Below are 20,411 nucleotides of genomic sequence, written 5' to 3' on the forward strand. Positions count from 1 at the left end.
AGGATAAAATAAGATCTGTAAGGAGCCTTGCAAACTTTTAAAGATCTAGGAAATACTATTATTATCTAGCACAGGTGTTCCTATCCTTAGGGTCACATACCTTGGACTTGGACGAGAAAAACATTCCATCTTTTATTTTTACTTCTCTTTAGCTGAAATTTACCATTTTTTCACGTAGTTATTTAAAAACCTTTTAAGATAGTATCCTTAGATTTCTCCAGGTCTAAACTCCACTCAATTGACAGGTTAAGTGGTTAAATAAGTGGCAGGAAGGGAATCCAAGTTCTTTGGATACACATTCAGCATTTTCTCCTCAATTGGCTTTCACTGGTTTTCCCTGATCTCTGGAATGCTTTTTCCTCACCTCTATTTGCAGGTTTACATGACTTCCTTTAAGTCTCAGCTAAAATCTCACCTTCTGCAAGAAGCTTTTTCTGATTCCCTATAAATGCTTCCTTTACTTTTGAGATTATCTCCAGTTTATTATATGTATATAATGTTGACCCATATTTATTAGAATATTGCCTCCCATATTATGAGCTTGAGGGGGAAAGGACTTTTCCTTTTTTTTTTTTTTTTTTTTTTTTTTTTTTTGGTCCTTTTCAAAAAGTACTTGGCACATAGTAGACCCTTAATAAATGCTAGTTAACTTGATATGCCACATCACTAAAGTTATTTTACTATATTTCATTTCAGGATTAAGGCCTTTTTGGAACATACTTTTCAGATTCTTTTATACTAGAATGCTTTTGATAATATTTTAAAAAGTCTTTGTAGTCTGAGAGTGAAAATGATCTTTATAGCATGAAAATGAAATTTTCAATACCTCTGCTTTTATCTTAACCAAGGTTTTGAAATTCATCCCATTAAAATCTCTCTTATAATTTAGTTTTGTGCAATTAAACCTCATGAAATAGGTTTTTGGGGAAGCCCCAACTAATAGTTATTTAGTTGTAGTAAACTCTTTACTGAAGAATAAAGATTTTCTGAGTATTCATTTGAACACTGAGCTAACTTAATATATTTATCACCTGCAGTACTGTCTAATTGAATTTTGTGTTTTTTGAAGTAGTGTTTGTGAATTATTCTGAATAATGTCTAGCTTTCTGCCATTCATATGTGGCTATTTTGAAGGTGCGATAAAGAAATTTTGAAAATGAGTTTGGTTATTGACCTGTCAACATTTTCATATTAATAAATGAAACTTGGAAATACAAAGATAACATGACAGTCTTATTTGTAATTATCCAGCTATCTTAGACTAGATTCTCTGAATTCCCTCACTGATTTCCCCCCCCTCCATTATAATGTTGATTAATGATAGTTAACTATAATAAGGGCGAAGAGAGAACTAGAAACAGAGCTTGAACTACTCATACAGTAGTTCAACAGCCAGTCAATAAATATTAATTAAGCACCTACTGTATACCAGGCACTTAAATTCTTTGTTAATGGAAAGTATTTCATTAGACAAAATGTCTTTTTTAAAAATATGATTACTTGCTCTTTCAGAATGTTATTTCTCAACACAGAGGTATTCTCTCCCATACTTTTTCCTCATTCCAAGATTTAAAAGGTTAAAACTGCACTTGAACATTTAGATATTTGATTTGTTTAAGCAGTTCTAGGTAAATTATTTAGTAGCATCTCTTTACCACTAGTCACTTATACCTGGGTGGAGCAAATAACCAGAACATTTTTTTCACTATTTTAAAGTTTAATCAAAGAAATGAACTTCTTATTTTTATGGGTTTATTATTTTTCTAGGCCTCTTATATATTTATTGATCCCCTGTTTTGTGCTAGGTATTGTCTCTTTTTTTAAACCCTTACCTTCCGTTTTGGAGTCAATACTGAGTATTGGCTCCAAGGCAGAAGAGTGGTAGGGGTAGGCAATGGGGGTCAAGACTTGCCCAGGGTCACACAGCTGGGAAGTGTCTGAGGCCAGATTTGAACCTAGGACCTCCCGTTTCTAGGCCTGACTCTCAGTCCACTGAGCTACCCAGCTGCCTCCTCTGAGGCTCTTTATAGAGGTAATGGTATTTGATCTGGACCATGAAGGAAGGGCATTAGGGATTTGGACTTGTGGAGATGGAAATTGAACATTATAGGAATAGGACATGAAATGAGCAAAGACATGGAGGCAAGAAGTAGTTTTGCCAAAATGTTGAGTATGGGTAGTTTAACTGGAGTATTGGCTATATAGGGATGTGGTATGTGATAGTTAGAGAGGTACAAATGCAAGGATTGGAGAGAGAGGAGAATGGAGCTGGTGTGCTCAGTGTCTTGGAAACCAGGTAAAGCATTTGGGGCTTTATTCTGTAGCCAGTGGAGAAGTATTGAAAGTTTTAGGGCAGGGAAGTTAAACAATTGTTGTAGTCAAAAAATTGGATGAGATGACCTTGGTTTCAGTTCCTGTTCTGTTTATATTTAAGGAAACTATTTTATCAAAGGAACTTTTAACTTCTTTGGTCCTCAGTTTCCTGGCTTCTTAACTAGATTCTAGATGATTTTGAAGATGTTTTTCATTTCTTACTAGAAATGTAATGGAAAAGTCACTTCTCAGCTTCAGTTTTATCATCTAAGAAAATGGGGATAATCCTAGTACCAATTTAACACTGTGGTTGATTTGAGTTGCCTGTGGGATGTCTAGGGAGAATCCAACTGGCAGTTAGAAATGGTTTAGCAGAAGTGTGAAAAATGCTCTTGACATGCCATAGTTCTTGAATGGGACGCAATTAGATTAAAATGTAATTGGGATGGGGCAGCTGGGTAGCTCAGTGGATTGAGAGCCAGGCCTAGAGGTGGGAGGTCCTAGGTTCAAATCCGGCCTCAGACACTTCCCAGCTGTGTGACCCTGGGCAAGTCACTTGACCCCCCATTGCCTATCCCCATTGCCTTACCACTCTTCTACCTATAAGTCAATACACTGAAGTTAAGGGTTTAAAAAAAAAAACAAACAAAAAAATGTAATTGGGAAATGTTTAACAAAAGTAAAAACACAATAGAAACTAGATAATGTTAATATGTAGTTTAATAAGTCCTTGTCAGCAAGAATACTTATGTATGGTATGTATGGTTTAGTGTTTGCTGGCCATTACCTTTTACTTTTTTGAGTTTAACCATTTGTCTGGAGAGGTTCTGGCTGGAGATAAATATAGATTTACAAGTCATCAGCATAGAAGTGATATTGAAAATTGTAGAACGGATAAAGGTATCAAAAAGAAAGTTTAGAATTAAAGGCAAAATCTTAAATGGGTAAAAAGCGAAGTAGCTGTATAAAAGCTAATTAACAGGAAGCAATAATATAAAGAATTCTATGCTTTTAGATTTAGGGTTGGGAGAAAGACCTTAGATGTTATTGAATCTATCTTCATTTTACAGAAGAAGGAACCAAAACCCACAGTGGTAGTGACTTTTCCAAAGGCACAGATTCTAAAATGGCATGGCTAGGATTTGAGCTCAGATCTTCTTACTCCATAACTAGTGTTCTGGATGTTACAGGGTATGTGGTTCATTACCAGAGAGCTAGGTAGCATGTAAAGTGTTAATGTAGGAGTTCAGAATTGAATTGAGGCTACTTTGGTTGCAGAGCTCTTCATAATGAGATGGAGGATTTTTACATAGAAAGAAAGAAGAAAGAGCATTTTTTTTCACATTATTTTTTGTAGACTTTTGTAATAATCATTTTCATCTCATTGAGGGTCTACCCCCCCAGGGTTGTTGTGAGGATCAAATGAGATAATATTTGTAAAATTCTTGGCACATACTAGGTGTTATATAAATGGTTTTTGTTAGTAGCATTAATAATCAACATCTTTCCAAGTTGAAAAAATCCTAACCTTATTATTTTTGTGTGTATGTGAAAACTTATCTGCCTTTTAATTTAGTTGCCTTGTCAGTTCTTTTTAGCTCATATCTTTTTGAAGAGCAGCTTTTAGAAGTTTAAGGAGTGGGGGAAACTGGGTGGCTCAGTGGATTGAAAGCTAGGCCTAGAGAAGGGAGGTCCTAGGTTCAAATGTGACCTCAGACACTTTCCAGCTCTGTGACCCTGGGCAAGTCACTTGACTCCCTTTGAACCAATACATAGTATATCCATATATTCTAAGATGAAAGATAAGGGTTTAAAAAAAAAGAAGTTCAAATAGTATTTTAGGTTACATCAGTATCAAATAGGTCATCATTTTTTCTGCAGTGTACAATCTTAGAGAGTTAACTCTGTCCTCGAAGTTTAAGTGATTTGCCTAGTCACAGAGCTTTTAAGAACTCAGATCTTTCTGGCTTCAAGGCTGACTCCTTATCCACTATGTTGTGCGGCTTCTTCCATTTAATCAAAGTTTGTTTATAATAGTAATAAAAGTATTAGAAATAAAAAACAAGAGAACAATCTCTTATAATTGATAGTGTATCTAAACTAAAATGTTATTTGCAGTTCTGATTGGTGCTCTTTAAGAAAGCTATAACAGCTGAAAAAGAACCTCTCTTATTGAGGGAAAATTTTCTTACCTGAGAATTTCATGTCAGGGAATCATAAGCCTAATTTCTATCCCTGTCTTTAAGTAGAATTCTTCATTATGGAGTGGTAGAGACTCAGTGTGTTTTTTGTAAGAGATCATACATAGTAAGAAGTTTGGACGAATGGTGCCACATATAGTATGTTGTATATATTTTAAAAATTGTGTAAGTTCCACATGAGCAAATTTATATTTATGTATGTATATATGAACATTTACACATATGTAAATGATCAGAGCATGGAACAAAAAGCTAGAAAATCATCCATTTGTTGCTTCTCACTCTGCATGAGTCCTGGGAGTATTGAAGGATTTACATTTTTTAAAAAGAAGTTTTAACTTTGACTTATGTTAATGACAGATTTGTTTATATACAATTAAATTTTTTTTTTTAAACCCTAACCTTCTCTCTTAGAATCAATACCATATTTTGTTTCTAAGGCTGGAGAGCATTAAGGGCTAGGTAGTAGGGATTAAGTGACTTGCCCTGGGTCACACAGCTAGGAAGTATCTGGGGTGAGATATTTGAATTTAGGACCTCTCATCTCTAGGCCTGGCTACTAATCCACTGAGCTACCTGGCTGCCCCCTTAATAACATAGATTCCCTTTCATTTTTGTCTTTATATCCTGAGCCTGGCATATGATAGGTGCTTAATAAATAAGTACTGGTTGTTTGGGCTTTATGAGGAGTTAATATCTTTGGACCACTATGTTGTTCTCCTTAATATCACATAAATAGGCTTTGTGTTTTGAACTCTTCTTGTTATCAGTCATTTTTTAAATGAGGTGAATATGAATCCCAACACAGTATATAATTTGAAGAGGTAGGAATTTCTTTAAAAATGAAAGTCTGTAAAATCAGCAGTTGCATATTGACCTCTAAACCAAATCATATAATAAGAATGCTACAAGTCACTAATAATAAAAGAAATAGAAAACAAAACAGCATCTGAGGTTTTAGCTTACACCCGGCAAATTGGCAAAGATGACAAAAGACAGGAATATTCAATATGCATGTGCCTGGTTGTGGGGGCACATTAATGCATTGTTGTTGGAGTTGTGAATTAGTATAACTATTCTGAAAAGTCCTTTGGAATTGTGTAAGTAAAATGACTGAAATGTCCTTGCCCTTTGACTCAGATTCTTTCCATTGCTGGACAGATATCCAAGGAAATCACTGATAAATGAACAAGGTATATAGAATATCATTTTTTTGTGGTAGCAAGGAACTGGAAACAAAGTAGATACCCTTCATTTGGTGACTGGGGAAATTTGTGGTACATGAATATAATGGAATATTACTGTGCTGTGAGAAATGACTAATATGCTTAATATAGAGAAGCAAAGAATGACTTAATATGTGAATGAAGACGCTTATAGGCCCAGGAAAAAAAATACAAGAAAACAACATGTAAATGGAAACAACAAAATTGAAAATGAATGTTGAAAAATTAAGAACAAATTGGGCCCTAAAAGAAGACCAATTAGAAGATGTTTCCCTTTTCCCCTTTGTGGGGTTGAAAGTGCACTGGTGTGCAACATTTGACATGCCAGATTTTTTTCATCATAGCGATTGGTTTTACTGAATTTTTTCTCTTTTTCATGTTCAACAAACCATTCTTTGTGATAAGTGTAGGAAACTGTTTTTAAATCTATGTTTAAAATTTGTTTGTATTTTATTTATAGCATATTTATGTTGATTTATATTTTTATATTTATTTTAAAAATCTATTTTTAAAAATTCCTTTATGGCCAGTCCACAGTATAATGTGACAAAATTCTCTTTATATCTTTGGTTAGTCACTTATTTAGTTAGATAGCCTATTAGATACTACTATACTGCTGGAACAACCCTACTGTTGTCAACTAATTTAATGTAACATTGCTTTAAAAAAGAAAAATAAGAAATTATGAACTAAAACACTGAATATAAGCATTTCCCCATATAGAACAGAAACAAGTGTACTTGAAACTGTCTATTATGCATACCTCTTTTTTAAAAATACATTGAACATGAAACTTTCAGAGCTTTTTTTTTTTGTAAATGTATAACATTGTTACATCATATTTCTTTGATCAAGTTAATGAGATCTTAGAAAAACAATAATGTGCCATCCTAGGTACCTTTTGGTTTGAATTAAGAGTGCTAAAAATCTAATAGATTGAAAAGATGGATAAATCCTAGAGTTGAGTTCATTTTTTTTTTTAAAATGACATATTATATTAATTCAGAAATGAATAATTCATGCAGAGTCTGTTTTTGTATCTCTAGTGCATAGCATTGTGCCTGGTACAAGGGCTCTTAACAAACGCTTGTTGATTGATTGATGGTCTGGTAGTTTTAGTGGACATTGACAGGACAGCCAAAAAATACTAACTTGTTACCTTAGTTCAAAGGCACAGCGTCTGGGAAGAGGGAGGTTAGAATCAGATTACATTATGTTACTCAGAGTGTATCTGAAATAATGTGTTCACTTCTGAGCACCAGGCTTTAAGAATGACCTTAACTGGGTAACATCCAGAGGAAGGTGTACAGAATGACATCTGAGATAATGCTACGAGAATATTTGAAAGTTATTATCCTGGGAAAGAGAAGACTTGGGCGTGGCAGTAGGGGAACATTCTTTCTTTTATAAGTCTTCAAATATAAATTTTCTGTCATTGACCTCAGAGCCAGAAGCAGGGGCATGGGTTGAAGTTGAAGAGAGAAAGATTTAGATTTGAGATCAAGAAAAATTTCTAAGTTTTCAAATTTTATCTTTATCATTTTCTTTTTTATTCTTAACTTAAGACATTTTTATTTCCTTGTACATTGTACAAAAAACAGAAGAGGCCTTATATCTGAAACTGCCAACCTTATGAATAGCTTCCTTTTCTTTAAAAAATGTATGACAAATTCAACAGGTAATTTAAAAACCATTCTGTTTGTCTCTGATTTCTTCTGACTTTCTTCCCATTCTCTTCTCATTTTAGGATAGGGGGAGAAGAATCCTATCTTATTCCCTTCTATTTGCCTGCCTCCTTCCCCCCTTCCCCCCCAACAAGAGCTGGGGTGGGAAACCAGGATCAGGCAAGACAAATTCTCATATTGGCCACAACCAAAAACTTATGTTTTAGTCTGTTTCTTGAATTCATCATCCTGTCAGGAGGTGGGTATTAATACTTTAGAGTCAAGATTGGTCATTTATTTAATTTATCAGAGTTCTTATATATTTCAAAGTTGTTTGACTTTATGGTGTTGTTATTATATAAATTATTTTCATGGTTCTACCCACTTCTCTTTTGCATCAGTTCATATATTACTTCCCAGTTTTCTTTGAAACTGTCTTTCATCATTTCTTACCACATAGTAACTTTCCATTGCATTCATATATAATAGTTCAACTGAGTTATTTTAAATTTGAATGAGTGGGGCAGCTAGACGGTTCAGTGGATTGTGAGCCAGGTCTACAGATGGAATCAAATCTGGCCTCAGACACTTTCTACTGTGTGACCCTGGGCAAGTTACTTAACCTCCATTGCCCTAGCCCATACCACTCTTTTTACTTGGCACCAATAACATATAGTATTGATTCTTTTTTTTAAGAGAATGAGCTTTTCTCTATAGGGTAATGTGTTTTCTTTCATTAGAGATCTTTGAAGGATGGATAAAAACTTGATGGGGATTTTGTAGTGAAGATATTTGGCCAGGTATAGTACTAGGTGGCCTTCCAACTCTTGAGATTTTTATGATACCATATGGAGAGAGAGAAGAATGAAAAGATAACAAGGAGCAGATATATATATATATATATATATAGCACAGTGGACACTAGGCCTAGAGTCAGGAGGACCTGGGTTCAAAAATGAACTTGGATACTTCCTAGCAGTTTTCATCCTGGGCAAGTCACTTAACCTCTTTTGCTTGCCTAGTCCTTGCTGCTCTTCTGGCTTAGAAGTGATTCTAAGACAGAAGATAAAGGTATAAAAAAAAATGAAAGATAAGATGGTGAAAATGAGAGAGCAGTGAGTGTTAGTGTCACAGACAGAAATTATCTCAACATAAGAAAAAGGAAGGATTAGGGGTAAGTTGAATATTTTGAATTTGAGGTACTGAAATTGTAAGAATAATTAGAATGTAAGCTTCCACAGACAGGAATTGTTTTTTGCTTTTGTCCAAAACCAAAATCTCATTGTACCAGTTTATTACAGGGCGTGGAACAATGTTTATTGATTGATTTTTGGAGCATCAAAACTGTAACCATGTGGAGATGTGTGTCTGGTACTTAGAGAAGATGTCAGAACTAAATAATCAAGATTTGGAAGTTATCTGAATAGGGTAGTTGAAGACCTCAAGCTACTCTATTGTATTTCTCTTCCTTTCATAGTCAAACTCTTAATAAAAAGTTGTATAGTATTCTTGACTCTTAATAGTCCCTCATCTTGTCATAACTGGTCAGTTGCTAAGTTTTGTAAGTTTTCTCTCCACCGAAATACATAAAAGAAAAATATATAGGATTACATAGGAAACTAATTATATTGAAATAGAGATGTAATTTTTTTCCTTATACAGTTCACATCCCCCCGATCCACATCTGTTGACTAGATAATGAAAATTCTTGCTAGAGTAGTTTCCTCTTGTCACCAGGATATATTAAAAAAATTTCTTGTTTGCTTTTTAAAACCCTTCACAATTTGGTTTCACTTTTTTCTCCATAATCTGCTACAGATAACTGGCCTACCTATGTCTCCTATTTTACTCAATTCCAAGCCCCAACATTCTGGCCAGGACCCCAGTCTGCTTGGAATGTACTTTTCTCTTACTACTACCTTTTAGTATCTCTAGCTTTATACCACATCTTAGTTAAATTGTTGTTTTGTACAGATTATCCTGATTCCTTTACTCTTCACCACACTCCAGTTGCTAGTCCTCTTCTAGAAAATTACTTCGTATAGTTAGAAGGCAGTGTAGTCTAATGAAAGGCACATTGTCTCCTGGGATAGCCATTTAACTTTTCTGGGTCTCAGTTTCCTCATGTAAAATGAAGGGGTTATTCTTAAATACCTTTCAGGTCTATTTTAGCTCTATCTCCTTGATTATATGATCCTATATATTGTTATTAATTTTCTATTTATATCTTGTTCTTCAAAGGTAGGGACTGTTGGTTTTACTTTTGTATGCTTGGTGCCTGGTAGGCATTTAAATGCCTGTTGTATTGGAGTGAATAAATATTACCCAGGGAAAGAGTGATCACAAGTACAAAAATTATATCTGGAGGCAGTAAATTTCATGGAAAGAATAATACAAAGCATAAAATATTTTAGAGAGAGGGTGAAAGGATATATATATATATTCCTAATGGTTTTAGCTCATAAATAATTTCATTACATTCTTTACCATTTTGTTGCAGGTATGAGGTTAAGTTAAAAGACATCACACCAAATGCTGGATTCCAGAGCAATAATTACTTCTTAGATTTTTTAAGCAAAAATATCCTAGAAATTACTAAGAGCTTCCATTTCTCATTGTCATAATCAGTACTTAGAATGGATATACCCTAAAGAACTATATGGTCTCGAGGCTAATATTTTGGTGATGTAATTTCTTTTTTTAATTTAATTTAATTTTTATTGTCACACAAAATATGGTTTCATGTTGGTCATTATTGTAAGAGCAAAGTCATATGTAACCAAAACCCCAAAATAAAACCATTGACTTGCCCAGGGCCACAGAGCTAAGAAGTGTCTGAGGCCAGATTTGAACTTAGGACCTCCCATTTCTAGCCTGGCTTTCAATCCACTGAGCCACCCAGCTGTCCCCTGGAGTCATCTTTCATATCATTGTACTGCTGAGAGTAGCCAAGTTTTCACAGATAATTATCATCTAATATTGCTGTTATCATGTACAATGTTCTCCCATTTCTGCTTCTTTTGCTCTGCGTCAGTTCATGCACATCTTTCCAGCTTTTTCTGAAATCATCTTGCTTATTGTTTCTTGTGGTACCATAGTATTCCATTGGTGATGTAATTTCAATTTAAAAAAGCATTTCTTCTTGATTAGATTTTTCTCGTAGGTTATATCTTTAAAGTCATGGCAATTATGACAGCCAGGTTAGTGGTATTTAATATAAACATGAAAATATGGCATACTAATTGTTATTAGGCAAATTAGATTTTACCTAGAATATTCATGATTCTGTTTATCCTTAGGGTATATATAGTTCCAAGGAAGGTTTGTAGGGAGATAGAAGGGAGACTTGAAGTCTGGAGACCTGGATTCATTTTGTGGCTTTGACACTGAATGACAATGGGCAAGTCTTTTAAGCACTCTAAGATCTGACTTATTTATTTATAAAATGAGGATAATTAATTGTACTTTCTACAGTGACAAGGTTGTTGAGAGGAAAGTGCTTTTTAAAGCACTATTAAATTATACTTTGGGATCAAACTAACTTAGATATTGGAGTGTATTTGATCAACAGAAGACACAAAACAATTATTAAATTCAGCATTTGTCAGGCTTCTATTATATATGGCAGATTAGTTGTAATTTTCCTCAAGGAGATAATGCAAATATTCTCTTGGTGATTTTATTTTCAATATGTTATGAAATTGAGGATCACAAAACATTGGGATTTAGAAAAATAGTAAGTAGCTCTTCTTAACTCTGGTTTGCAATGGGAACGAAACTTACCAAGGTGGTTCAGTAGTAGGCCAGCTAGCCATTTTAATAAGTGGTTGTTTCAAAAACACATTCAAATATGAGAGATATTTTCTATAGTTTTGATTTAATGTAAGTTACCCCCATTAGAGAATGGGAGCTCCTCTTGGTCAAGGATCTTTTTTTTTTAATCTTTTTTTTATATTTCCCAGTGCTTAGCACAGTACCTGGCACACACAATTAGCATTTAATAAATTGTTAAATAGTCATTATTTATTCTTTTAAGAAATATACAGGGGCAGCTGGGTAGCTCAGTGGATTGAGAGTCAGGCCTAGAGATGGGAGGTCCTAGGTTCAAATCTGGCCTCAGACACTTCCCAGCTGTGTGATCCTGGGCAAGTCACTTGACCCCCATTGCCCACCCTTACCACTCTTCCACCTAGAAGCCAATACAAAGAAGTTAAGGGTTTAAAAAAAAAATATACAGCAACCAAACTAGATAGTACTCATTATGGGAGTATATCCATGAACTATGGAATATCTAGGGATTATTGCCTAGAACCTACTGTGAAGAAAGAGAAGGATTTCAAAAGTTGGATATATGCACGGAGGAAATTGTAGTATATGTGAAGGAGTCTTTTTTCCTCCGTCTTAAGCCTCTACCTTATCACCTACTCACTTGGACCATTACAATAACCTCATGGATTTCTCTGTTTTTAGTCTTTCTTCTCCATAATCCATTTCTCACACAGTTGCCAAAAAAATTTACCTAACCTTCAGTGGTTTTCAGTTGTCTCTGTTTAAATATTTCTATGTTTGGCATTTAAGACTTTCACAAGAAGCAACAATGTATAGTTGGAATGTTTTGGTTGTGGAGTAAGAAGATCTTGGTTCAGATCTCACCTCGGCTCCCAATTTTGTGGGTAACCCTATTGAAAGTCACTTAATTTCCCTTGACCTCAGTTATCTGTAAAATGAGGAGGTTGGACAAGATGGCTTCTTAGGTTCTTTTAGCTTTGGATCTATCATCCTATGATCTTTTAAAAATTTATTTTACATTACTCTTCTTCGCATAATACACTCCCAATCAAACTATCCTATTGTTTTGTATAAATTTAGTATTCCATCTCCTATCTCTGTATTTTTGTTTGTAATGAACTATTTCCTTACCTCAACCTCTTAGTGTATCCTTCATGTATCTGACTGAACCCTTTCCTGATCCCCATAACTGTTAATGATCTTTCCCTCAGATTATTTTGTATTTGCTTATATATTTACATACTGTATTCCCCAGTCCCTTGAGGACTGGGAAAGTATTTCTTTTTTTTTATCTTTCTTCAGTTAGCTTGCAACTTGATAAAGTAGTTAGAGAACCTTACCTGCCTCAGACTGGAAGAACTGAGTTCAGGTCTTTGTTTTGGCATATATACTTGTTTATGCCAATCTTATAACCTCTTGTTGCCCATGGCAGCTGAAAGTTTAGAAATTGCAGAGTAGGTGCCAACTTTCATTGGTAAGGAAAGTTCCCTAGATGAATGAAATCACAGGTCTGGTCCATAAAAAAAAAAAAAAAAAGAAATCTTTTACATATTGTAGGGACTGAGTAAATGCTTATTGAATTTAATTTAGAGTGGAAAAGGGAAATATGATGCCAGATTTTTGAGTTTGAGAGATTGCAAGATTACCACAAAAAGAGAAATTAGGAGTCAGGATTGAAAGGAAGATGTGAATTATGGACAAGTTGAATTTGAAGTGCTGGGGAATATGCAGGAAGAGGAGACAAAGTGTCCAGGAGGTAGTGGGGCATGGGGAATTGGACCTCCCAGGAGTGATAAAATTGGAGATTTGAGAGTCATCTGCATAGAGGTGAAGTCCTAGCATGGATGAGATCAATAAGAAGGAAAGATTTGATAAAGAGGGAAGAGAATGAAGGCCAAGAAGCAAGGCAGCAGAAGAAAAGGAGTTAGGAAGAGAGCAAAAGGAGAATAATGCCAAAGAAACCATGAGTGGGGAGAGGGTTAATGAGGGAGCATTGGCAACAGTGTTAAGTGACATTAAATGTTGTAATAAGGTGAAGGAAATAAGTAGTGAGAGAAGCTTTTCATTAGCTTTCTGGGAATATATAAACCAGATTGCAATAAATTAAGGTAGTAGAGACAATATACACTATTGGAAGCAGAACATAGACCCTTCTTTCAAGAATTTTTAACAGGAAATGAGAGGAAAAATATAGTACTATATTTTTTAAAACCCTCTTCCTCTCTTTTTTAAAAATTAAATTTTTTCTAGTTAAATATATTTTCTCTCCTTTTCACCTTCCCACCCCCATCATTGGGGAAAAGAAAAAGAAAAACAAAACCTTTGTTACATTCAGTCTTAACAAATTCTCACATTGATCATATTCGGGGGGGGAAGGGGGAGGAGGTTTGTACTGTGAATTGTAGAGCTATTATCTTAACTTTTAAGGTGACCGAATCTAAGGAAGAATGGTTGTTTTATTATTATTTTTTAAGAGTATGGGAGACCTGTGCAGGGAAGGCAGAATACAAAAGAGAGAGATTGAAGGAGGAAGAGCCAAGGGTTGATTAGAACAAGATCCTGAAGATGATGGGTACCCTCTTAGGCATTGGTAAGGAGGAGGGCCAACTCTTAGTTTGGAGGAAAATTGTGCTTGATTTGAGGGCATAAAAAACTTTTGAGGTATGTCAGAAGGGACTTGAGAAAGCCTGAGATATATGGATTCAATCTCTTCAGGTAAGTAGGGTGTTACTGAGAGAAAGGGATGAGAATGTAATTGTGATAGACAATAAAAAGAACATTAGTATTCAGAAGTGAGGTCTGGCTTAGTATGCAAGATATTGAAGAACCAAAGCAATTCCTAGTTTTCTAAATGGTAATTTGAAAGAGAAGATATTTTATAGCCATTTTAGTAATAAAACCCTTCAGATAGATTTCCTAAAACCCTTCAGATGGGTTTCTTAATGAGTTTAAGACTGTTATTTATTTTTAAAGTAGACAGGTTTCCTGCTAGTTGTAAAACTGGTAAAGCAAGCTGATGGTTTTCTGGTTTCCTTTTAAAGATGTTATCAAGTTTAATAAACCATCAAGTTTATTGTTAAATTCAGTTCAAGAAATTTTAATTGAGTAGTCTTCATTTTTTTTTCTCTTTCTATTGCTTATCTTTTTTCACTGATGGGTGATTCTTATTATGTACACTGATAATATTGGGGATGTAGACAGAAAAGGTTATTTCAATAACAATGTATTCTATTTCCTTGTAGAAATGGAAATTTCATTTGTGTTTTTTACTGTTTGATCTGAGGCTTGGGGAAGTTTTATTAACTACCACCATCAGCTTATTGCTATGCCTCGTCTTAGTTTGGTGCTAAAAGCAGTTAACGTTATTGCTTCATAGCCACAACCTTTTTCTCCTTAGAAAAGCGAGATTACTCATTTTAGTGATTCGTGAACTCTTAAACCAATAGAAAACGGTAGAGTAACAGAAAGAACATTGGTTCTGGAGTTGGGGGACAGGGATTCAACTTCTCTCCTAAATCAGCCTATTTGACCTTGAAACGAAAACTTGCCTGGGCCACCATTTCCTTGTCTGTAAACTGGGGGAGTTAATGAAACTCACTGTAAATTTGTTTAGTCAAGCAAAACAAATTCCTGCATTAACCATATAAAAAAATGCACTTGATAAATGCTTATTCTTTTCCCTCATCTCCACTTTCTCCCTCCCATACACTTAAAAAATAAAAATATATAGAAAGTAAATAGTAATTGAGGTGTGGGGGGAGCTATTCTGTGAAAGAAATTAAAGATTCTGTGGGTCAGAAGAATAACAATAGATGGAATAGGGAGAAGTCTGTTCGAAGGCACAATGGTGGGAGATGGAACATTAACTCTGTGAGATAGTCTGTACTTGCTTGCTGATTTTTTTTTTTAATTCCTGCCAAACTTTTAAACTTCAAAGCTTTTTTTCTGTCATATTGACTGGTATGTGTAATGCAGGGTGGCAGCAAAAGCCCTTACTTTTGCAAACCAACTGTAACAGCATCTCAGTTAGAAAAGTTTAGAATGTTGAACCAGCTTGGAGGCTGGGCTTACTGGAAAACCCTCAACCTAGGCTATAAATAGCCCTGAAGTTCCAACTGAAAGGCTTTTTGCCTTTGGGGCATTTTGGGACCTGGTCTGTTCTTTCTAGACCTCTCCCTGACCTCTCCATTACATCCTGCTATTTTCCCCGTATTTCCCATTGGGCCCTGGGAGGAAGGGTGGTTTGGTGGTTAGACATCGTGGGTTTTAGCTTCTGTAGGTAGGAAGGACAACCTAAATCAAGCCATCCCTTTATCTAGTGACCTGATAAATCCTTTTATCTCAGGGCAGTGAAACCTTCCCTGACTGAGAGAGCTGGCCTCTCTCAGTCGGACCCTCTCCTGTGTCCCTTCCCCCAACACTAGCTTTCTCCATAGCAGCAGTTACAAAACCCTCAAACCCCTTTTCCCTCTCATTACCCCTGACATCAATAGATCCCCTTTGATATCTACACAAAAGCCTCTGTTGAATCATTATACTTGATATTAGGGTAAAGGCTGAAGAGGGAAGGAATAACTTTACTTTTATTTCTTGAGGGCAAACCTGGGCATCCATTTTGGGTAGGAAGTAGATAGCCAAGACTTCCTGTAGATTTGAGTTTCACTGGCAAAGAGGAACCTCTTGTCTCCTCCCTCAAGGGACTTTAGAAATTAACAACAAAACCCTTTCAGTCAGACCCATATTACTTCTTGCTGACTCAGTTCTTGAATCACAGAGATAACCCCCTACCTGAGGACCCAGCCTATTTCCTCCTAGTACCTATCCTCTATCTCTAGCCTCAGTGACTAGCCTGTTTGAGCAACCCTTCCCATACTCCCTGTTCATCCCTTTCTATATTCCCCTCTCATTCCTTAACTCAGCTATCCCCACATATATCCTCATTTATTCCTCCCCACATATCAGTATTGCCTTTTATTTCATTACATATGGTAGTGATTGTTCTCTAGTTAAATGTGGACTAGGAAAGATTTTAAAATTTAAAGACAGGGAGCAGCTGGGTAGCTCAGTGGATTGAGAGCTAGGCCTAGAGATGGGAGGTCCTAGGTTCAAATCTGGCCTCAGACACTTCCCAGCTGTGTGACCCTGGGCAAGTCACTTGACTCCCATTGCCTACCCTTACCACTCTTCTGCCTTGGAGCCAATACACAATATTGACTCCAAGATGGAAGGTAAGGATTATTTAAAAAAAAAAAAAAAAAAAAAAAAAGTTTAAAGACATTCCCTGAAGCTTAGAGACCACACAAACACATCTATTTCTCCTGTCCACTTATAGTTGTGAGTTACTAAAGTAAGCTGTTCTTTTTGGTTTCATTCTTTCCCTACTACTTTGTATTGCACAGTGCCCCTTAATAAATCTTTCTGAACCCTCTGCCCCATTTTCATCATGCCATTTTACCTAGAAATGGATAATTACTGTTGTCTATGAGATCAAGTCTAAAAAAAGATAAAATACTTTATATTAAAAAGTTTTATTCCCCTCTCTTTCCACTAGAATGTAAGCTGTGTAACAGTGATGGCAAAACTTTTAGAGATGGAGTGCTGTACCTGCCACCCCCCACCGAGTGCCATGCCCTTCTCCCCCACTGGTTGTGACCCTCTCTGTTTCCCTCCCTTACCCTATATAGGGGAGGGAGAGAGAGATCCCATTTGGCTGCCGGGCAGAGGGGGAGGGGATATGAAAAAATGTTGTCAGGCATGGTGGAGATGGGGAGGGGAGCAATTCTGCCTGGGTCTCTCTGCCTTTCTATTAGTGAACTTGGGGGATGGGGGCAGGCAGCACGCATGCCCACAGAAAGCCCTCTGCATGCTGTATTTGGCACCTGTGCCATAGGTACGCCATCACTTCTCTATAAGCAGGATCTCTTTCATTTTAGTCTGTATCCTTAGCATCTAGCACTACGCAGCACCCTTCATGTAGTGGGTACTTTGTAAATGATGATTTGAATGGAAATTTAAGTTGATCCAGGAGATATAGGAGAAAGAATACTGGGTGAGATGTGATAGTCTTTGCTTCTGGCTCTACCACTTAAAAGCCTGTGGTTGGTGCAACTTAAGTGGCTCAGTGGATTGGGAGCCAGGTTTAGAGATGCAAGCTCCTGATTTCAAATTTGATTTCAGACACATATAGCTGTGTGACCCTGGGCAAGTCACTTAACTCTCATTGTCTAGTTCTTACCACTTGTCTGCCTTGGAACCAGTACAAAGTATTGATTCTGAGTTGGAAGGTAAGGATTAAAAAAAAAAAAAAAGCTTGTGGTCATGATTAAGTTACTCATCCTCTCAAGAGACTCACTTTTGCCCCTTATAGGGACACTGATCAAATGAGATCATGTATTTACTTCTTTATAGCATTTAACAATATTCAAGGTTTTATTAGTGTTTGAGAGGATTTTACACGGTCAGGAACAAATTGTTGATATGAGGAAAAATTGGTTTGACTTAATATTAATAGCAATTAATCCATTTCATGTGCTGCTAATTTATGAGAAATTGTCATGCAGCAGAAGTACAATGGCTAATGAAGTCCCCAAAGTGATTGCGTATATCATTACATGACAGATTAATAACTTAATTGTACGTTATTTGACTAACACTAAGCACAAATATATTCTTCTTTCCTAGTTTCTTGTTCAAATATGGTATGGTTGGTTCCAACTTTAAAAAAAAAGAATTTTGATGAAGAATACAGCCAAGAGTACTCCAGATAGTGATTATAATATTTCTTTCAAGGCATTCACTTTCAAGAACACTTCTTTGAGGGCTGTACAATCTTGATAGTCTGCTTAGATTTCACTACTTTATAATTCCTTGAGAAATAAAAAGGGTATACTTTAGTTATAGTGAAGAAATAGTGCAAAAAAAGGGGGAGGTCTTCTCTCATTTAGGTGAATTGCACTTCTGAATTTTTTATTTGGATTGCATATGAAATTCTTTTTTCCTTTTGCAGGTGTAATGGATAGGTAACAGAGAAGGATTTCACTTGTCAAGGAGTCAAAATGACTGAGTGCTTCCTGCCTCCTACCAGCAGCCCCAGTGAGCACCGTAGGGTGGAGCATGGCAGTGGTCTTACTCGAACTCCCAGCTCTGAAGAGATCAGCCCTACTAAATTCCCTGGATTATATAGAACTGGTGAGCCATCACCTCCCCATGACAGCCTACATGAGCCTCCAGATATAGTGTCTGATGATGAAAAGGAACATGGAAAGAAAAAAGGAAAATTTAAGAAAAAGGAAAAAAGGAGTAAGTAGAATTTCTTATGCCTTGTATGCAATTTTACACACACACACGCCTCTTCCAGATTTAAATCCTGTGATTTTTAATCTTCTTGAGATTATAGTCCAAGTCTTATTTACATTTCCTTTTTTTGTTATATCTTTTGAAAGTTGCAGTATATGTGAACACAAGACTTACCCTACAAAAAACTTACATCTTTTTTTTCCCAATCTGAAAGTATGTTTTTATGTAGTCTAAGTGAAAATAATAGAATTTCCACATGGATATTTTAGTATTTACAATTGAAAAGTTTCCAGAACTAGTTATTTAAATTACTTCAAGGATCTGTGATTTTGTTGGGTGTGGGTACACCAGTGAAATTTTTAAGGAGAGTTATTGTGGCAGAAAAACTTATTACCTTGTGGCAGTTTGGTGTTACACCTTTCTCAGTTTAGCTAGGTTGGTCTTCAAACAATATCTCAAACTAGAACTAGAAGCTTTTACAGCTGGCAAAACTTCTTAGAGCTCAGAATACCATACTATCTCTTATGATTTATATAAGTTGGTCTTTAGGTGGAGAGCTATTTAAATTAATGTATTTCTAAAAATTCTTAAATTTTGTTCCTCTGAAATCTTGCGGGAGGTGGAATATATATAGACTTATTTTTAAATATCAAATATTATTTTGGTATCATTTTAATACACCCATTAAAATAGAAGCTATCCATGAATTGTCACCTGGCAGAGGATATCTTTATTTTCTATGTACTTCTTACCATATATCTATTTGTATGGAAGAAAAAAATGGACAAAAGTCCATTCCAAGGCATTTCTTTCCTAGACTACTTCTGCCTTGAATTCTACCAAATGATTCTCGTGGGTACTAATGTGTATATATTATTTCCTTTGATGGAATGTAAGTTCCCTGAGGACAGGAACTATCTTGTTATCCCCCAGTACCTACTTAAAAACGCATATTTGAATGGGTTGGCTTAGTGGATTGAGAGTCAGGCCTAGAGATGAGGTCCCAGGTAAAATGTGACCTCAGCCACTTCCTATCTATGTGACTCTAGGCAAGTCACTTAACCCCCATTGCCTAGCTCTTACTGTTCTTTTGCCTTGGAGCCAATACACAATATTGATTTTAAGATGGAAGGTAAGGGTTTTAAAGAAAATTCCTGCTTGATAAAATTGATCATAGTAGTAGATGCTTAAGATACTTGAAATAGACTTGAAGGTTTTTCTGGTATTTCATTTGTTAATGATAACAAGAGTTAATTTTATGAGAAACTTTAGATCTGAATCAGTTGAATAGTAGTTTTATTGTTAATCCTGATAGGACCATTATTAATTTTTAAATCATTAAACCTGAAAGTTGAAATGAGAGATAGTTCCCTTGAGACAGCATATGAATAGTTTACCATGCTTCAGATGTAATAGTTGGAAAAAATGCCATATGATTACAAGTAATTTAAAAATTATATGTTATTATGGAAAAAAATATTTCCTTTGGCTTTTCTCTTCAAAGTGTAATAGGGACAGTTAGCAAAGAAGATAGAGTTCTAGGCCTGGAGTCAGAAGGATATGGGTTCAAATGTGGACTCAGATGCTTTACGACTGTGTGATCCTGGGCAAGTCACTTAACCCCCATTGCCTAGCCCTTTCCACTTTTCTGTCCTAGAATTCTGTTTCTTCTAAGACAGAAGGTAAGAATTAAAAAACAAAACAAAACAGTAAATTAAATAGATTTGTACTTCTAGGGACAGAGATTTTGGTTATTGGACTAATTTTAATAATAGCTGTCTGTTGTTTATGTCTGTTTTATGCTTCAGATATAGTAATGATTTAAAAACTTGTGAGGAGAAAGATGCTACAGAGGTATCTATATTTGAAAAGCTCTCATTATGCTAGGTTTTTTTCCCCTGTATGAGTGAGGTCCCTTCCTG

At 35.6% G+C, this 20,411-nt stretch overlaps 1 protein-coding gene across 1 annotated transcript in view; it reads left to right on the forward strand.

Annotated features, from left to right (window-relative positions):
• The window catches only part of RALBP1 (ralA binding protein 1), a 48,904-nt gene that overhangs the window by 773 nt on the left and 27,720 nt on the right, over positions 1 to 20,411 (forward strand). The window contains exon 2 of the mRNA XM_044666844.1: positions 18,200 to 18,492. Within this exon, the coding sequence (XP_044522779.1) occupies positions 18,249 to 18,492 (244 nt within the window). The 5' untranslated portion in view covers positions 18,200 to 18,248. The remainder of the gene's footprint in view (positions 1 to 18,199; positions 18,493 to 20,411) is intronic.

This window comes from Gracilinanus agilis, chromosome 1 (assembly GCF_016433145.1).
Source record: "Gracilinanus agilis isolate LMUSP501 chromosome 1, AgileGrace, whole genome shotgun sequence".
Taxonomy (NCBI): Eukaryota; Metazoa; Chordata; class Mammalia; order Didelphimorphia; family Didelphidae; genus Gracilinanus; species Gracilinanus agilis.